Here is a 21,050-nt window from a genome sequence, read left to right on the forward strand (position 1 = left end):
AGGCCTCGTCTAGAGTGGCTGCCACTGGTTCAGTTCTTCGCAGGCACGCATGGCTGAGGGATCAGAATTTATCTGACCATGTTAAGACAAGGATTTTGGATGCTCCTTTACAGTCTGATGTGTTGTTTGGTTCACCTGTGGAGTCAGTCTTGAAGAAAATGGAAGACAAGGCTAAGTCCATGCAGGCTGTTAAAGATTTTTTGCAAGTACAGCCTCCAAAGTTTAGTAGGAATTGGCCTGCTAAGGGGTGAACGTATCCTTCTTATGATTCTCAGTCTAGAGGTAGATCTAGACGTGGTAGGGGCAGAGCTCAGAGTTCTTTCAGACCTAGAACAGGGAGTTCTCCTGCACAATCTTCGGGTGAGGGCAGGGGCCAGTCCTTTCGTAAACAGGCCCAATGACCTGCCTTTTCAGCTGCCAGATCTTCCTTGCCTGGCAGCTCCTTTGGGGGGAAGGTTGGCACTCTTCAAGGAAAATTGGAATTTGATTACCCAAGACAAATGGGTATTGGATATCATACACCGAGGTTACAAGTTTTATTTCCATACCTTGCCTCCTTTCAAAGGCATGCCGGACGTTCCTCCTCAGCAAAGACTAGAGGCTCACAAACAAATTTCTCTGCTACTTCAAATAAAGGCCATACAACCGGTCCCTCTGCCAGAAGTGGGCCTAGGATTTTATTCTCGCCTGTTCCTAGTACCAAAGAAAGGGAACACGTGGAGACCAATCTTGGATTTATCTATCCTCAACACATATCTGGACATTCCCAAGTTCAAAATGTTGATGTTACAACAGCTTTTACCTCTGCTGGGCAAAGATCACTGGACGGTGACTCTGGATCTCAAGGAGGCTTACCTTCATGTTCCTATCAGGCTCAGTTGCAGAAAGTATCTGCGTTTTCGGACTGGGACTTCTCATTATCAGTTCTCTGCATTGCCCTTTGGCTTATCTACTGCGCCCAGAGTGTTCACGAAGGTTCTGGCTCCAGTGATAGCTTTCTTCAGGCTAAGAGGAATACAGATCTATCCTTATTTGGACGATTGCCTGATTCTGGCCCAAGGAAAGGACGAACTTCTTCATCATTTACAGTATGTGATAGCAGTGCTAAGATGCCTGGGGTATTCTGTGAGCGAAATAAAGTCCAGTCTAGTACCCTCTCAAGACATGTGCTTTCTGGGTGTGAGACTGAATACAGCATCCCAGATGGCCTTTTGACCCCGGACAAACAAAAGAATCTTTCTCTTTACTTCCATCAATTGTCTCATCAGTCCAGGCTGACTGCAAGGACAGTCCTTCAAGCCTTGGGGTTCATGGCATCTTGTATTCTGGTACTTCCCAATGCCAAACTGCATATGAGGAAGCTACAATGGTATCTCAAAATGTATGGACACAGCACTGCCAGCATATGGACACTGTCATTCAGATAATACCTTGCATTCAAAAGGAATTTTTGTGGTGGGCTCAGGAATGTCACCTAAACAAGGGACTCTCTGTGACCCGGCCAGAGGCGAGTCAGATTCTAACGACAGATGCCTCAGACAAAGCTTGGGGAGCTCATCTAAATGGAAAGTGGGTACAAGACAAGTGGCCTGCCAGACTTCAACATCTACATATCAACATGAAGGAGATGTTAGCAGTCCAATTTGCATTAATGGCTTTCAAGGATTTACTTCTTCCAGGGCAGGTGTTGGTTCTAACAGACAACACAACTGTCATGTGGTACATCAACAAGCAAGGGGAACGATTCTTATCCTCTATGCAGACAAGCAATGATTTTGTGGGAGACTGCTCTCAGTTTACAGCTAAATCTTCAGGCAAGGTTTCTGCCAGGAGCACAGAACTCCTTAGCAAATGTGTTGAGCAGACAAATTATGGATCCCCACGAGTGGAAATTGGATCCTCATGTATTTCAGAAATTGACAGTGTTATGGGGAACTCCAGCCATAGATCTGTTCGCTTCTCCACTAAACTACCAGCTGCCAAAGTTTTGCACAAAGGGGTTTCATCCCACAGCTTGGAAAGTGGATGCTCTCTCATTCAGTTGGAGCAATCTTCATGTGTATGCCTTTCCACCTCTGCCTCTCCTCCCAAAGGTACTCCTGAAGGTCAGACAGGACAAGCCAAAGATGAGTTTAATAGCTCCAGATTGGCCTCGACAGCACTGGTACCCATTACTGAGAAGTCTGGTACGGGAGCCTCCATGGCCTTTGCCTTCGATTCCACACCTGCTGTCTCAGGAGAACAGTCATTTACTCAATGTCAAACTTCACTCTCTACATCTAACAGCCTGGCATATTCTGTTTTAAACCCTGGAGGGTCTCAGCTTCCACAGCAAGTTTTGAATGTTATTTTGGAGGCCAGAAGGCCTAGTACAAGGAAAGTGTACGCAGATAAATGGAGGAGGTTTTTATTTTGGAGTACAGCAAAGGAATTTGATGTTTCTAAGCCTAATTTAAGTGTGGCTCTTCAATATCTTACTGAGTTACTGGACAAAGGTTTGTCCTTCTCCTCTATTAAGGTTCATGCTGCAGCAATTTCTGCTCACTATGACTGTGACCCACCATTGTTTTCTCATCCTTTGTTTAAGCAATTCCTTAGAGGGATCAAAGAATATAAGACCCCCACGTAGAGCTCCTACTCCTGCTTGGGATCTCAATTTTGTGTTGGAGAAACTCACTCTACAACCTTTTGAGCCTGCAGCTACTGCCGAGTTGAAATATTTATCATGGAAGACTGCTTTTTTGTTGGCCATTACCTCTGCGAGAAGGGTTTCTGAATTACAGGCCCTTATGGCGGTTGAGCCTTTCTTAATTTTCCATAAGGATAGGGTATCTTTGCGTACTAATCCTTCCTTTATGCCTAAAGTGGTTTCTAGTGTGGCTTTAAACCAGACTATTCATTTGCCTACTTTTTATGCAAACCCCCAAAATAAAGGGAAAAGATTTTGCACACTTTGGATATACACAGGCAGTTGCGATATTATTTGAGCAGAACTAAAGGGTTCAGGAAGTCTCAGCAGTTATTTGTTTCATTTGCTTTGAGTTCTCAGGGCAAGCCTGTTTCAAAACAAACTATTTCTAAGTGGATTGGGTTTTGTATTGCTTTCTGTTATTCCCATCATGGTAAGGAGATTCCAGCTGGGATTAGGCCTCATTCCACTAGGGCTACTGCCACTTCTACAGCTTTTTTAAGGGGGGTGGCAACTAAAGATATTTTGGAGGCAGCTACTTGGAGTTCAGTGCATACTTTTTCTAAGCATTACCACCTTCCACTTTACTCTAAATCTAGGGCTGGTTTTGCCACTGCAATTTTACAGGGCATTTTGGCAGCTCCTAATGCTTTATAGTTTTACCATCCTCCCTTACCTCTGCTTTGGGATTCTACCCATATGTAAGGACTGCAGCAATGTGAGATGAAGAACATAGTACAGTTTTGTACCTACCATAAATGTAGATGTTCGAAGATCTACATTGCTGCAGTCCAATTTACCCTCCCTCCTTCCCCTCTATAGTTAGAGGCGGTTGTGTGGTTTGGGTTGTGAATACTGTAAATATTGTAAATATTGTAAATAGGAGTAGTGCAGGGGTGGTTGGTTGGTTTTTTGCTGTCTTTTGGTTTGGGACTTTCTTTTTAGGGCCTTCTGACATCTGGGGCAAGAAAAGACTGAGGATATGACGTCGGTCATGCGCTTTTGTACCCTGACGTTCTGATGTCAATTCTAAGCGCCTTGACCGACGTCAGCCTTATACTTTGGTATTCGGGCCGACCGAGGACAGCGGACTACCCATATGTAAGGACTGCAGCAATGTAGATCTTCGAACATCTACATTTATGGTAGGTACAAAACTGTACTTTTTTCATCCCAGGTAGACTAGCTATAATGTACAAGAAAGATGAATGAAATGCTGGAGATGTGGACACCCTGATGCTGACTGGATATATATGGTTGTTAATTGCAAAATAATTTACCCATTTTTTTAGACTTTAAATATCTTTGTAAAGTTCTATGGAATGGCAGCTGTATAATTTCTGACTCCCTTATCCTTTTCATTGTTCCTGAAGTCATTCCTAAAAAACAAACACTTTTACTATGGTCTATCCTCTCTATAGCAAGGAAAAAAGTGTTACTAAAATTGGAAATCCCAATCTTCTACTGTCTTTAATGTTGAGTTTATTCATCTTGTGAAATACATTTGTAAGATTGAGTTTGCTACTTTAAAAGCAAGGACCAACAACAATCATTTAATTGCTTGGACAAAATGATCTAGTCTGTTAGAGAAATATTAAGTGTTCTATGTACATTGCATTTTTAATTGTTATGGACATTGTATGTAGTTTATTTTTTTGTTGTTGTTACTATACTGTTAAGTTACTGTGTTATATAATGAATTAAAATATTTTGGAAAAAAAAATGAAAACCTGTCTTAATTTTTGAGTAAGTTCTGGCACATTGTCCTGAGCCAGCTCAACGTTTTAAATAAACAACATTTTTCAGACTTGTTTGAGACTTCCTTGAAATGGAATCTTGGAGAAATACTGAAGTATGTGTATAGTCTGTGAGGTTCCATTGTCTGTTTACAGTGGAGGGGGAGCAGTAACATTTTGTTCCATTTTTAAATATTATCCATTGGTAATACGATAGTTTTATGATCTGGAAAGTAGGCTGGATGTCCTATACTGGTAGATTTACTTGCTGCAGAATAGTAGAACTTTGAAATGTTTACTCAGTTAAGACTCCCAGTGTTGCAAAGATTTCTATTACTAGTGTTTTCATTTTATTTCTTTTGCAGGTAAGATACGGCTCCCTAAAGCTGAAAACAAAGAAAAGATCGCCACTGTACTATATGTAAACCATGCTGTATTCCAAGCCTATGGAAGACCATGCCTCTGAAACTAAGCCTTTTTTGTGCATTAGCTGGGGATATGTTAATTTATAAACTGGATGGAAGGGATTTGTCATAAAATATGACATGCTGTATGCATCAACAAACTGTCAGCCTCAGAACATTTTTTTACAGGTGGCACTTTGAAACCTTTGAAAAGCTTTTATGCAGTTTAAATTTTTGATGGCTTATTTGATGTACATAATTTATTTGGAGTTCATTGGAGAGTGTTTTTTTCTCTTTGTGAATTTTTGCAAAACTGCCTCCTTTGATAAGTATTTTATAGAACTGCATTGTCTTACACACTCATATATGTTTGTTCCTGTCCTTTTATTCATTCTTTACCCAAGATAATCAAAGTTTTTCTCAGCCTTTGTATCATCCATTATTGTGATATGAAACATGAAATGCTTTCAGATATCCGTTGTCTTTTAAAATTTAATTTTTAAACTACAAGTTTTGTTGCTTAAAAGTGTTAAAATGTCTAACCTTCATGAAAGATATGCAGAACAATATTCATTTCACCAGTGTATGTGTAAAAGAGTGAAGGGATGTAAGGATTTTTTTATTTACATTGAACAGCCAGTATCCAGTTGTTTCTTTTTTAAAAATGATGGGTTTCTGATGTGGTAATGTTGATTGAAATATATTTTGAGTTCCTTTTGGAAGTTGTATCTAACTGTGGTTTATTGAAACATATTAGTATGGGAATTGGTATTAGTGCATAAGTCTTTCTTGAAAGTGACTTTTTCCAGCATGGTCATTGGTGAGAGGTGTTCTCTCCACCCATATGAATACTGACAGCTCAAAGATATGAATGTCCTAGTTAAAGTAATACAAGTGTAGACAATGTATTCTCAAAAACGGCACAGCACTGGTGAAAAATATTTTTCAGCAAGCATTTTTTGATCAGAGTCCGTAGATCCTATCAGGTTTTGTAAGAGTTTCAACCTGTTTACATATTTTGGTGTAATTATTTGAAGATTGTAAGAGTGAATTTTTGAAAAGTTTGTAAATTTGGATTTAGCATATGGTTTTCATTTTTTACATTTGTTGAGGTGAATTTTTCCTTGATGTGTTATTGCTGGCAGTGTCCTATCTGTAACTCATTTACACTGAATCTTTGAAATGTATTTTAAACTGACAGTGAAATAGGATTCCAAAGAAGTCTGTGAAGCATAGATGCCCATGCTGTCCAAAACTTTTTTGTGGCAGGGGGTTAGAAATCTGGTTCCAAAGAGCCTGCATGGAAAGCATCCTGTAAGGCTTCAAAGTACAGAGGCAGAAAGGCAGTTTAGAAGGATGTTTTAACATCCATTTTTTGTTCATTTTGATTGTATCAGCTGTTTTTTTTTCTAATCCAGATTTAAAAATTGTTACGGTTTATGAAACTCACTTTGGCAAAAGAGTCACAAATGTTTTGAGTATTTTCATAAACGTGGTACTTAATAATAATCTTTATCTTAAAGAATAAGCTCCTACACCAGTTACTTACAATACTGCTCATTTTTGTTGGCTGACGTTTGTTTTTTTGTTTTTTTCCATTTGCTTACAATGGGGTGAAATTTCTGACTAAGGAACATGTTCTATATTTTAATTTTATCAAGTTAGAGGTTTTCATTTCTCCTTTGATGCACTGAAGCCTACTATACATGTTCTTATTGGTCTGTTTTTATGTAATAACAAACTGAATGCTTATGCACGTATACCTCAAATCATTTTGTTGAAACAAAGTTCATTGAATAATACTCTGTTTCCAAGTAGCTAAATGGTGTGGTGTGTATCTGCCCATCATACCTTGATGTCTGTAGCATTTGGCTGTTTTGCTTCCTTTCTCAGGACCTCACCATATTTTTTTCTGTTTTTTGATGTCCTTGGCCCTCAAGAATGCATCTGTGGGACTGACTTACAACTCTTCATTGTGGCATCTTCTTTCATCAGTTCACCACTGTGCAAAAAGAGATTAGTGTACCTTCCACCTGCATCTGATGCTTCCTCTCTCTTACCTCCTCTATATATTTCAGTTCTATTCCTTGACAGTCCTGTACCACTGTTCTGTGTAATGGCATCATGTCCTCTATCCTTCCAAGTTTCCCGTAAGTGTAGGTACAGTGTAGGCTTAGTGCTTCTAATTTTTTGCAAGTATTTTTATCCCAGTGATTACCTTTATGGACTTCTTAGGACCCTTTCTGTCTATTGTCACTGTCCCTATATACTGCAAGTCCAGTTCCATGGCACAAAGGGATGAAGTCCTGACTACAATCCAGGCAACCCAAGATTGATTAATGGCTCAAGCAAGACAGAGAGAGGATGGAAATGGGTAAACACCCTTGAATCTCCCATCCTGGGGGGATGGTGGGAATCTGCCCAGCTGTAGTGCTGTGCCTAGTGGGGGGGGGGGGGGGTGTTAGGGGCATATGAAGCACTGTGAGCAGAGACATGAGTAGCTCTACCAAATTGTGTGGTAGCTTTTATGGGGTTTGAGCGAAAACGCACATGCCAGCTGGAAGGCATAGCAAGTCTTCATGTCGGCCACTGGAGGAGGAATTAAGGCCTTAAACATGCTGTCATTTCTAGGATGTTGGCATGGCCAAAAGCAGCCTATGTGACTGCCTGGGGATGATCTCACTTGACATCTAGGATTCACAAATGCTGGAGAACAAATGGGCCAAGTTCAGTTAGAAACAGGCTTGATGCTTAGGAACATAGGGACAAAAACGTTCAAAAAAAAAAAAAAAAGTACTTGAGGCACAGTCTTCTCTCCAGACCTGGACACAATATGTATCCTACGTTATATATACTAAAAATGTGTTGTGTTCATTAAAAGCATGGGTATTGTTACTTTATTTGCAGACCTGAAGAAAGCCTTAAGTTGTGTGTTATATCCAGTAACATTAAACAACTACGTAGGTAGAATGCAGTCAGGACAGTTTTCACTTTTTCTCTGTCTTCCTCATAAAGCTTAGGATTTCTATAAATAGTCTACCCTTACCAACTTCATTTTGCAGATTCCACAGGACTCTGCTTAGGGTCCGCATCATTTTATCATTATAACTTCATTAACTGTTTATAAATTTAAATGCTTCTCTTTTCTATGCTGATGAATTCGTCTTCTGAAAGGCTGGTAAATTATTATCATCTGTCTCCAATTAACTCTGCAAAGATGAGCAAAGCCATGTTGTGTGATACTGTTTTCAAGCTTCTTATAAACTCCAACCCCCCCCCCCCCCACAAAAAAAATTGTAAACTTCAAAAACAAGCTTAATGAAACAACATTTGAAGTTGTACACCATTTAGGAGAAATGTACAGCTGTACCCCAAGACATTCTGTCATTTGCATGCATGTCACTCCAAAATCTCTAAACAACTTAAGTTAATTTACAATATATCCGCCAGGGTAACAGGTCAAAGGGGTTTTTATTACAAAGTATGATATTCATATAATTGCTTCTGCATTTACTTTTACGCCAACATTATCCAAACAGCTTTAATTTGGATTTCTCAGTTTCAGTCTTTCAGCCAAGTATGAAAATCTGCTTAACTATGGGAAAAAAACTGCTGAAGCTTCTTTGTACATATTCACCTGTTCTATTATATTCTGTACAGTAGCAATAAGCTTCAGAGTCTGTTTTGTATTTACTCTTAGTGGTACTGTTCACTCACAGAGCTGAGACATTAATCCCAGTGTGTCTATGTACTTGTGTACAAGTAGAGAATGTGCAAAAATTATCATTGAAAATGTGTTTTATTTATTCATAGGACCATACAGTAATTAAAGGAAGAAAGGCATGTATAAGTTACTGGTAAACACCAGTGCTATGATCCAGTTTCTCTCTGCAACCTAGTATTGTAAAATCACTGGAAATAATTTAAATCCCATGCAAGTGAAGATGCTGAATATCATACAGCTAATCTTCCCACACTTCAGCTTTCTGGATCGCATTACTAGTAGGTAATGCTGTCAATACACAGGCTGCCCCAGTCATACACTGGCTTTTGCAGTCACCTCAGTGATCTTGAAGAGAGTGAAAGAAGTAATGGCAACAGCAGTTTATTTCTGTTTGTTCAGTTTGCTGCCCTCATTTACACTTGCCACTTCTGTGATTTCTTGGCCACCAATTTACTCCAGATTACATTCATTTAACCTAAGACTTTTTTGTGCCTCTGTCATGCTCCCCTTTTTGTTTTTTTATACATTTTATTACCTTGGAAGAACTTACCAGGTACAGTAATGTCAGGTTTTGGCAAAAAATTCTACTTATTCATGCCTTGAGGTCATGTCCAAACAGTGTGTCCCTTTTTGCTTCTCCTGCCTTTTATAGCCCAAATCTTGTTTGCATCCATTTCTGCAGTGTTCATCTGTACTGCATTACATCAGTTAAAGGTCTGTATTTTTGGAAGGGTAAGCTAATGTTGGGCACATTGAAGAACACTGAGGAAAAATTATGTCTAAACAAATCTTTACCTTTCTTGCCTTAGCTGCTTTGTGTACTTTCTGCAAGTCCTCTGTTAACTAAAAAAAAAACTCTGTCGTAATGTTTCTGTGCTGTTTAGCTGTACTGATGAATGTTAAAATTTCATCACTTTCATTTATCAACGATGCATTGACTTTTTTTTTTAGTTTACAGAATTGCTTGTAAAATAAGGAAATTCCAGGATTACAGCTTTTACTAATGATCTTCTGATCTTATCAACACTGATTATTGCCTTTTACGTTCTGATCTATTTAGCTCTGGAATTTCTTTGTTGGCAAGTAAATTAGTATTGCTGCATGTCTATGCTTTGTTCTCCAGTTTGGTTCTTAGCTGGGATGCCTTTTGTTTGAAGCCAGCCCATCTTTTCTGTGTTTTATGAGTATTCATAGGTGCTTCATGGTAGTCCATTATAGTTTGCTTGCTGTGTTCCAGCTGAGTGTTGGGCTAAGCTCTGGTTATCTCTCAACCAAGAATTGGATAGAGAGAGAAGTGAATGGTTATAAGTGCCTTTATGTAGAAACTGAAATTGAATGGTATCCAGTAACAAAATCAGTGACAAATAACATAGATTAGATGGTTTAATTAGGCCTTCAGGAGTAAGTGTTTGCACTTGTCAAAAACCATTGAAAAAGGTGGGCATTCATAGACCTCCCCAACTTTGCCTTAATACTGCAGGCCTATATCTGGAGTGGTAGTGAAATCCACAGGCTATGTATATAATCCTTAACACCATCCTAGAGATCACTCAGTAGCAGTCCCATGCCAGCTGAGCAGAGTTGGCAGATGGAATAGTAAGGCATGGGCAGTTCTTTTAAAGTAGCAGAAACCAGGGTACTGGTTACTGTACATAATTTTTAATGACTTCACAGCAATTGGATGCCACTGCAGAATTTACAGCACAAGGATGACATTATTAAACTGAAGTGGTCCAGTCAGCAGCCTAACTGTAAAGTTCTTAACATTTTACAGGAGCACACAGGCATTGTCCTGTGGCCCAGTTTGTCATTTTTTGTCCTCTTTCTTGAATTTCTGCACCTAACATGATCAGACTGTCTTGAGTCCCTGTTACTTCATTTTTCAATTATAGCTGCCTAGTGGCAAATAAGCCCCATGTACAGTGCATGAAATTATAAGCCAGGTCTCCCAGTCATTCTGTTTAGTACAGCACTATTCTTTGAATTTCTTTGTACGTTTAAAGCAATTTTATTTTCATTTTCTAAATGAATAATGCTAAGTAAAAGAAAGTGTTGTAAATGTATGTAAATATTACAGCTGCAGTCTCTGAATAAATTACTATTCAGTAGTAAAGTTTGCTGTCAGAAATCTTTGTTGTTGATATTAATTATGCAAGTGAAGATTTTTCTTAAAATGTTACATTAATGGTGTCTGTGCATGTAATTTGTAAGTGGTAATGGGTTACTGTTACAGTATGCAAAGATGCTGTAGAAACTGCTTGTTAGACTGCTGTCAGTATTTATTGCTGTTTTTACTCATTGTTCATTATTGTGATTTAAGACAGGAGTCACAAACTGCTGTTTGCAGTATTTTATTTGTATGTATGTACAATTAGTACCATCTTCAGGATGCAGTATTTTTCCAAAGCAGTAGCTACTATATGTTCATCATATTGATCACTGCTGCAATAACCTTAGCAATATGGGCTATATCCTGCCATGGATATAACCACTGGTCAGCTTCCAAAGCTTTAGGTGCCTTCCACATGCCCAAACTGAGAGGCAGTTCAAGCTGAGCTGACCAAAAGACAAGTTTTGAGTGCAACGCCCTTTAGAGCTTTATTGCTGAAGAGTACGCTCCTCTGAGGCTTTTGAGGATCAACAAATCAGCTTGTGCTTTCCTTTGCTGGGCAGGTAAGTTTCTTTTTTTCGGAAAAAAACTTCCATTCTCTTAATGTTGTTGATTTATTACTTTACTCTTCAGAAAGGATATTTTAAAGCTAGGAGTGTTGTTTTAATGCACTGTCTCGAAACTGGAATGTACTTTTAAACAAAGCACTTTCTTTCTTCCTCAGATTAAAAGTAGTGTAATGTAACTGAAAACATTCTGTGGAGAAATTGCTTTTATGTTAGTATTGTGGTGCTGGCATATTGTGTTAAAGCATTTTATGCTGTTTTTTCTAAAAAAAAAAGTAAGTTTTGTGTACTGGTAGTGTTTACCGACAATAGCTGCTTGTCTTCCCCAGGAAAGGGGCACCATTTTTGGCTTGATCTTGAAACAAACGAGTTCCACAGTCTATTCTTCTTCCAGACACAAAAATTTAAAAAAATTAAGCAAACACCCTTTGCTACCACAGCAAGCTAGCAGTTTATCTCAGGTGCAGGTGGTTGACTCTGTTGTGGTCATTTGTTGTAACTCAGACCACTCGTATTTTACCCTGGATCCCCTGGTGTAGCACCTACGGCCACTGTGGACCCAGGAGTTAGCCAAGTGCCTCTGTTGCTGTTGAGGTCCTGTCAGTGGGCAAGGGAGATGCCACTCCTTTGTTAGTCCTGGAAGAGAGAACAGGGAAGTTTTCTCTGCTTTGTCAGAATTCTGGTGCATCCCTGTAAAAGCTGTTGCTGCCATTAGAAACAGTTGGACCCATTTTTCCTGTCAAAGAAACAGAAAACCAAGATTGTATCTATTTCTCAAAATTCATTGGATAAGCATAGTTTATTGGGTCTTGCTTCAGGTTTAATTTGGGCTGTTGATCCTTCTTGTAAAATAGTTTCTGGTAAACAAAGGAGAGATTTCTCTTTTCTTGGAGATTCAAGGTTCTGAGTCTGAACAGGAAGATGCAGCATTTTTTTCTCAGATTTCTGATTCAGACTCATAAGAAAGGTCAGTTCCTGATTCTCCTTGAGGGGGGTTTCACTTTATTTGAGACTACTGCTAGAATATGCCAATGTTTTCAGTGGGAGAACACTGAGGTTTCTCAGTCCCTCAGAAAATATTGAGTTGTTACAAAAGTATTTTCCAGAACCTACATCCACTCCTCCTGTTCTGTCTGCTTTAGAGGATGTGTTATTTACTATCTGCAGTTTTTCTGATAGCCAGCCGCCCATGAAAAGGCAGATACATTATATGTAATGTTCCTCAGTTTTTTTAATTTTTTTGTACACTGTTCTGAAACCTGAGCCAGTAGCTGTAGTTGATCCCACTGTTGCCAAGCAATTAGTTAATTCCAGTCCTACTTTCTGATAAGAATGTGAACATTTTTGATAGGTATGGGGAATAGTGTATACTTCTGCAATATTGATTTTCAGCATTTTGAATTGTCAGGCTTATATGTTAACTTTTATTGTAAATTTTGAAAGTATGAGGAATATTTTACTTGCAGTTTCTCATGTGAGGAAAATCTGCTTTAAGTAACTTAGTTTCTTCAGTTGCACAACTACTCATTGTTTGCAGTGTGTGTATGACTCTGTTGATCTTTCCTTCTTTAACCCAGATACAAAGTAGTCAGTCACCACAGATGCTTCAGACCTTGCTTAGGGAGCAGATTTAGGAGGGATAAAGGTGTAGAGAGTGTTGGTAACCGAGGACAGATGCAAGCAGATAAATATAAAGGGGATACTTGATCAAGGCACTCAACTCTCTGAACCATCTTTGGTCCGGAGACCTCCTCAAGTGGTTACAGACAATACCATAGTTATGTTGTACATCAGCAAGCAAGGACGAAATCAAGTCATATACCCTTTGCAGACTAGCCATGGGATGTAGCTTCACAGCACGGTCTCACTCTGCAGGCATCCTATTCTGTCAGAGTGAAACTGGCAGACAAGCTGAGCAGATTCCTACGAATGAAAACTAGATCAGGGTCTTCCAAGATTTGATCCATCCATTGTGAGTTCCTCAAGTAGACCTCTGCTGCTTCTCAACAATCAACTGTCAAGAATTCTGTTCCAGGACTGCATGCAGGAAGTCCTAGAAGGCATATGTCTTTTCTTTTCTTTTCTTCGGAGAGAAACATCCTGTATGCTTTTCCACTCTTTCCACTAATATCCAAGGTACTTCTAAAGATTCCAAAGGAATCCCCCAAAATCATTTTGGTGACTCCCTCTTTGCCTGGGCAAATATAGTTATCCCTTCTTCTGGAAATGGCCTGGGGCAATTGTAACAAGCTTCCTGACAGACTGTATCTAATCGTACAAGAACAGGGATGTTTGATGCACCCAACATCAATCATCTTCATTTGACTGCCTGGATAAATAGGGTCTTTACTGCTTTTAGGCACCTGTATACTGAGGACATGTAGCAGGTACTAATGGAGACAAAGTCTGCTACTAGAAAATTGTATATTGGCAAATGGAAAGGATTTTCTAGTTTTGCCAAGGACTTAACCAGCACTCATTCAGGGCTAGTTGTTCTCTGGTCCTACAGTATTTGTGTGAGTTACTTTCTAGTGGCCTTTATTCCTTTGTCAAGGTTCATTTATCCACAGTTTCACAATTTTTGGCCATAGATTATCTTCTTTCAATGCAGTCTCATGTCAAAATGTTCTTGAAAGGGATTTTGCTTTAGAGGCCTCCATGAAAACGGGTAGCCTTTCTGACACAGAATTAACATTTGCTCCATCTGAACCAGGTAATCTGGCTGACTTTTGAGATTCTTAACATGGAAAACAATTTTACTGATTAGTGAGACCTCTGCATGAAAGATGTCTGAGTTGCAAGTTCTTATGGTGAGTCAACCCTATTTTCTATGAGGATGTGGTTTCTTTGAGAACTAATCCGTGTGTTTTGCCTAAAATGTTATCGAAGTTTACTTTGTCAAACTATCCATATCCCTGTTTTTTTCCTGAACCTAAAAATGAGTGAGAGAGGATACTCCATACCTTGGATGTCCATAGACAACTCTGGTCTTTCAGACCTTTGGATCAATTGCTTATTTCTTGTGAAGCTAAGAAAGGAGAACCTGTGTTAAAACCTGACTATTTCCAAATGGTTGTCTAAGGCTATTTGTTATACTCACCTTAACAAAAATATTCCAGGCAGGATCAAGGCCCATTCTACCAGAGCCTTATCTTCAGCTATGGCTTTTTGGAAAGAACTGGATTCCAGAAGCTGCTACCTGGTCATCTGAACATAATTTTGTAAAATACTTTAAACTTGAAACCTTCTCCAGGTCCAGATTAGGCTTTGCTTGGACCAATCTGAAAGGGCTTCTGAACTATTTTCCTTCCACCTCCCAAATGTAGTTAAAGGTGATCTACCCATATAGCTATGGTTACTGCAGTAGTGATCAATACGATGAACCTAGTACAGTTGTGTAAGTAAAATGTATACATGACAGTAGATGTTTGAATGATCACTGCTGTAGTAGCTGCTCCTTTCCCCTGTTCCATTTGTTTTTTGGTGTATTGTTTATGCCAAGGTGAGGACATTTTTTTTCTTATCTTTGTACTTTCAGGGCTCAGCTTCCCTTCCATGCTTTGCTACCAGGAAAGCTCTGAAGGGCTTTGCACCCAAACTTGTCTTTTAATCAGCTCAGCTTGAGCTATTTGACAGTTGGGGGGTGTGGAAAGTGCCTTGAAGCTTTGGAAGCTGGCTGGTTGTTATATCAATGGCAGGATGTAAGGCGTATGGCTAAGGCTACTGCAGCAGTGCTCCTTTGAACATTTACCATCATGTCAAGTTTACTTACACAATTGTACTTTCCTCAAAGGATAAAACTTGGGCATGGAACAGCAAGTGAAAATTATTTTGAGCTTTATGGTGGTGGATTGTCAGATAACTGTTTAGAAGTTGTAGCATTTGGATGGAAATTAAAATAATTTTCTTCTGTAAACGAAAGAGCATTTCGTCTCTTAAAGAAGGACAGCTCAACAATATTGCCTTGTTCCCTCTCTTCAGTGTTGTGCATATCAAGCCACCCAGAATCCTGACACATAGTAGACAGACTTTACATGTATGGGGTACCAAAGGGCCGGGGTACCAAAGGGCAGACCAGACTCCATTATAAGGATCGTTACTGTCTGCAGGAATAGAAATCTTAATGTGAACAGCAAACTGGCAGAGATCACTTACTGGCTAGATATTTTTAAGTGTCTGAAATCATCCTTGGTTAGAGGAAGTATAGTTTACAGCCATAGCCATTGGAAAGAATGATGGATTATAAAAAGCAACAGTGTATGTTCAGCCTGTCTCTCTTACTTTGCTCAGTTTGTCTTGTTAGAACAAACTTAATATAATTTTCACACCTGAATTTTCTGTCATCGTATTATTTGTAATTGTATAGATCACAGATTTTTATGTGCTCACAAAGTTTACCTCCATGAGCTGTTGTGGGAAATGGATATCCCCTGAAGATTTTCATACCTACTGTTTAAGGGAAGATCACATTACTGACCATTGTGAATTTTGTGCTGAGTTCAGTAGTTAATCTCTGGGTTTACTAGTTGAAAATAGTACATAGTGAAGTATTTGTGACAGTTACCTTTTCCTGATATACCACTGAGACAAACCTAGTCAGTGGCTGCCTAGACATAAGCTCTCCTGCTCTGCAAATTGGCACTTTCTTGGAGTTCCATGCCCTCCCAAGTATTTCACTGCATCCAGAGTTTTTTCTGGGAGGTTGTATCACAAAGATGTGGTGTTCAGGTCAGTAAAGTTGTTACAAAAATATTCTACTGAATACTGGTCAATTTGAAGATTAATAGGTGCATGGCTTAGTATCAGAAAAGAAATCATCTAGGCCTTCTGCTTCCCAGACAATGGGTATAGATGCTTTATAAGATACCTGCAATAACACGTGTCAGTAGCACAGAGACACACGATATCAAGACAACAATTTAACTAACTGATGTACTATGACTGTATGTGTTATGAACTTTATTGTATCCAAATCTCAAAGGTATAAATTGTTGTATTAGTGTGTAAGTACTTCTGCTTAAAATATATTAATGACAGCTGTAATCTTTTATTCTTGTACCCAATCTCTTAATTACATCTGTAAACTTTTTTTTCTTCTACCCAGACCCTGTTATGAGTCAATGCATTGCCCTTGCAAATAATCAAAACTAACATAGGTTCAACGACAGCATTTTAGGCCAATCAGCTGTCAAGAAATGCTGATTTCTCCAAATATGGTATCTAGGCCTTTCTACCAGCCCATGTATCTAAATTTTTCTTACGTTTCCGAGCTGTTAGATTGTTGAACATTAAATGGGATATCATTCCATAGTTTTGTAGTTCTGACAAAAATACACAGACGAAGAAAACCACCAAACACAGGAGCTGAGCAGCTGGAACAGTTTATTCTGGTACCTCGGCTACAAATAGCCTTCAAAGGAATAACCATTCTAGTTTCTTACATCTTTTTATAATAAAAACCAAATTGCTCATTATACAATTAAACAATACATTACTAGCAATTCAATCTCACAAAAAGTCTTGTATTTAAAGTTTAAAGAGAAACAAGCATCAGAATGAAGCATCAAAGAGAAGCATCAGAAAATTGCATCAGAAAAAACATTCATACACCACAAAACAGTCCTAAATACAAGTATAGTCTAAGTACTAGTAATTTACCATATAGAATTTGCTAACTTCAAAATTTAATAAATATCAACATTTAAATAGTAATGTTTATTTCCAAATTCAACCCTATGGGTTTTAAGGTTGTAAACATTAAAATGAATCTACTTTCTAAATTCAATAATTTCTCTAAAAAATTACTAGCATTATACACATCAGGCCTAGCTAACGCACAAAAAAATAGGGAGTCCAAAACACCATCATGAACACTATTAAAATGCTCAGAAACTGGACTCTCCATTCTACACTTTCTAATATCCCCCATGTGTTCCAATATATGGATTTTTAGCTGGCGTTTAGTTTGACCTGTATAATACTTCGGGGGGGTACAACCACAACCCACTATATATACAACCCCACAAGATTTACAATCAAACTTGTCAGTAGCCTTGTATTTTACCCCATTGATACGACAACCTGACAAATTCTTCACTTTTGGACAAACTTTACAATTACCACATCTGAACATACCCTCTGAAGTAAATGTACCATAAAACGGAATAATCTCCATTATTTTTCGTTTTGGCTTTAACATTTCCTTCAAATTCGCATATCTTCCATATGAAAAATTATTGAATTTAGAAAGTAGATGCTTCTCTTTGATGCTTCATTCTGATGCTTGTTTCTCTTTAAACTTTAAATACAAGACTTTTTGTGAGATTGAATTGCTAGTAATGTATTGTTTAATTGTATAATGAGCAATTTGGTTTTTATTATAAAAAGATGTAAGAAACTAGAATGGTTATTCCTTTGAAGGCTATTCGTAGCCGAGGTACCAGAATAAACTGTTCCAGCTGCTCAGCTCCTGTCTTTGGTGGTTTTCTTCGTTTTTGTTCTATTTGGTTTTTCCAAAAATACACAGACCTCATCGCAGAAGTGCCCATTTTCATTATAAACTGTATATTATGTTTGTGTTTTAACTGGGTCTATATTACATGCTCAGAGACACTTCTTCTAACATATAATCATCAACACCTAAAGAGCGAATGGCCATGTCCACTAATTTTTTCCTCTGGGGAAAAAATTCACAGGGCCATACACAAAAAACACAAACTTCAAATCTCTAATCAAGTGGATGGCTGTGCCCCCACACCCCCCCAACTAAATATACCAACTCCGAAATCGCTCTACTTTGGGGAAAAGGGCAATCCCCGATAATGGCCAACTAAATTTTTTCCCAGAGGAAAAAATTTGCGGGCTTGCTCTTTAGCTGTCGATTATATGTTCAAAGAAAAGTCTTCTCGAACATATAATACAGACCCATTTTAACGCAGGTATTAATCTCTGAATTTAACGTGATTTACAGAACTGGGTCATAAAAAATGTTGTGTGCTAAGATTAATTTATCCTGAATATACCTATAAGAGGCACTAAATAATTATCTGATTTCATTTTCATTACTCTGAATGGTTGTCACGGATTCAACCTGGCTGCATTTTTACAGGCTAGGATCCAAGTCTCGAGCTCCTCCCACTTCCCATAATGCTCTGTCCTGTGCCTAACTCCCACAGATCTCCTTTGCCACCAGTAGTGACAGAAGTGGTTTATAGAGTCTTGAGCCTTTTTTGGATAGCGGTAGGAATCCTTTTGTAGCTCCTTAAAATCCTTTGATCTTTGCAACATACAAGTGTTTTTGTCTTTGATTCTGTACAGTTTCCTTCCCCTCCTTAGCAGTGCAAGGTTAGAATTTTCTTCTTTCTTTGCTTGTTCAGCTGTTGGGCCTTGCCCGTGCTTTTCTTTTTCTCTCTTTCCCTTCCAGCCATTGGTGCTTGTGGTTGTTGTACAAAAATATATATATAGAACTTCCTTTTAGTAACTAGTCACTCAGTTTTATACTTCAGTACTAAACCTGTTATTTTCTTGTGTGTGTGTTTGCTGTTAAGTTTTTATAGTAGTCTTTTTCAATGATGTCCGGTAAACCAGCAGGTTTTAAAAGGAGCTCAGAATGCAGGCATAAATTCTTTCATTCTGATGCACACAACCTATGTGTTTTTCTTGGGCCTGAGCATCTGCAGCCAGCTTGCTCCATTTGTGAGGGTTTCAACCTGAGGGTGAACACCAACTGCTCAAGGGCCTCTTACCTGCTTCTTCAAATACATCTCCAGGGGCTCAAACCCTCTCTATAAGAGTGTGTCGGAGTCCTCTGACTCAAAAAAATGCCCTCACAAGGCCTCAAGGGCATCTTTGGAGCTGCCCTCAAAAGTTCCAAGACCTTCGGATCCAACAGCATCTGATCAGAGATCTACTTTGGCAACAGTGGATCTGAAGCACTCTTTGGATCCAACTGGTATATTTCATATGGTCAGTTCTCCCGAAGCTATGACCTCCACCTCTAATCCTAAGGCTTCAGATCCGACAGCGAGTGGTCAAACACCGGTGCTGGGCATGCAGGCTGCGTCTCCCTCCAGACTGCAGCAGATGCTCGTCTGGCATTATAGGCCTCCATCAGCAGCTTCTTCTAGGTCTTCTAGAAGCTTCTCAGAAGTCAACTTGGACAGGATGATCCTCAAGACTCAGACCTAGTTGAGGGTTTTTTCTGCTGCATCCCCTCTGGGTTCTGCGAGTATTTCCCTTCCATTGCAGTCTCCTTCCCCAATCCACCCCTCAGTATTGGAGGCCCAGGATCCATAGCCAGCATAGAAAGCCAGGGATGGGTCTAAGGAGCTACCATTCTACTCCGACTGTCACCCTGACTTCTTCAGCTCCAATGTCATCAGATCGCAGTGGGTTTCAGATACGGGATGTCCTCGTCAGATCTGGGGGGATGGGCTCAGCTCCAACTCTGTCAGAGCCATCTTTTCCTCTTGGCATTTCTGTGCTGGACAGTTTGGGTCTGATTCTACCTGAAAACCATGGCTCAGGGTTCCCTACCCTTTCTTCTTTAGTAGCCTCAGCTCCTGTGGAACTGGGGAGGGATTCACCAGAGCCTTCAGCATTCCAAGTTGTAGAAAGGGCCTTCTGTGCTCATAAGGATCCGGTCTGTGTGAGCTATGACCCTTCCTGTCAACTCCCCTCGGATCAGAGACTTGAGTCCATCATGCTTGGCCAAAGTCAGCCTGTGCAGGCCAGTGTCCAAACTCTTCCTCCCACAGAGGAGATCCCTGGTAAGACATGCAAAAAGCGGCACATTGATTACCCCTTGGAGTCCATTACTGAGGACACAGACTTTGATGAAGGGGAAGGATCCCCGAAATCACCACCAGAAGATGTCTCCTTTGGAGACATTTAGAGATCCTGAGGCAGAGAGGTGGCTGGTTGGTCCGACCTCCTTCCTTGGAAGAGTCTGTGTGTTTGGCAGCTTTCAGGATGAGCCCATCTACATCTTATGTGGTCCCCTGGCAGACTAGCTTGTGGATTTGGCGTTTTGCTGGGCCTGGAAGGAGCCAGATTCTATTGAACCGATTCTGAAACGACCAGATAAGTTCTAGATCCCTCGGGACAGACCGTATTGGACCAAGGGTATTCTGGTTGATGCCATGGTTGTGACAGCTGCTACCAAGAACGAGCTAGCAGTGCAGAGCTCCACTGTCCATCTGCCAGAGAGTCCAGAGCAGTAAACAGGTTTGGTAAGTGCATTTACATTTTGGCCACTTTTTCACTGACCGCGTCAAACTACTAGCACATGGACCTCACCAAGACCTTCAACCCCATCCCCCACTCTGAAATCATAGATAAACTTACTAAGCTGGGCATTAATCCCTACGTCACTCGATGGGTTGCTAACTGGCTTACTGACAACCCACACTGTAAAAGTAGGCAACTCCAAATCCAGCTCCAGACAAGTGGAGTACCTCAGGGTTCAGTCATGGGACCACTCTTGTTTATAGGTTCATAGGTTCATAGATTAGTACCAAGCTAACTGCTCTTGCGAGCCATTTTAAGCCTAGCCAATTATCCCTTGTGAGACTCGAACTCCGCACCTTGTGTTTCTAAGGCAAACACCTTAACCATTAGGCCACCCTCCCAACCCTTCTCTGAAGTACAGGCCAACACTAAGGGACTCTGGTTAACAAAGTTCACAGATGACTGCAAACTGGGAGCCTTTATTGAATCCCCAAATTATGTGGATACTCTACAAAAGAGCCTTACAGAAACAGATGCTTGGTGCCACAGCCATGGGCTCAAGCTCAATGCCAAGAAATGTATAGTTATCCCCT

At 39.7% G+C, this 21,050-nt stretch overlaps 1 protein-coding gene across 1 annotated transcript in view; it reads left to right on the top strand.

Moving 5' to 3' along the window:
• REEP3 (receptor accessory protein 3) overlaps positions 1-10,666 on the top strand; it is a gene marked incomplete in the record, with an annotated part of 1,378,370 nt that extends 1,367,704 nt beyond the window's left edge. Inside the window, 1 exon segment of the mRNA XM_044056467.1 lies at positions 4,791-10,666. Coding sequence (XP_043912402.1) covers positions 4,791-4,850 — 60 coding nt within the window.
• Positions 10,667-21,050: the final 10,384 nt, after the last annotated feature.

The sequence above is a fragment of the Protopterus annectens genome, chromosome 14.part0 (genome assembly GCF_019279795.1).
Source record: "Protopterus annectens isolate FY-2018-M chromosome 14.part0, PAN1.0, whole genome shotgun sequence".
NCBI lineage: Eukaryota > Metazoa > Chordata > Ceratodontiformes > Protopteridae > Protopterus > Protopterus annectens.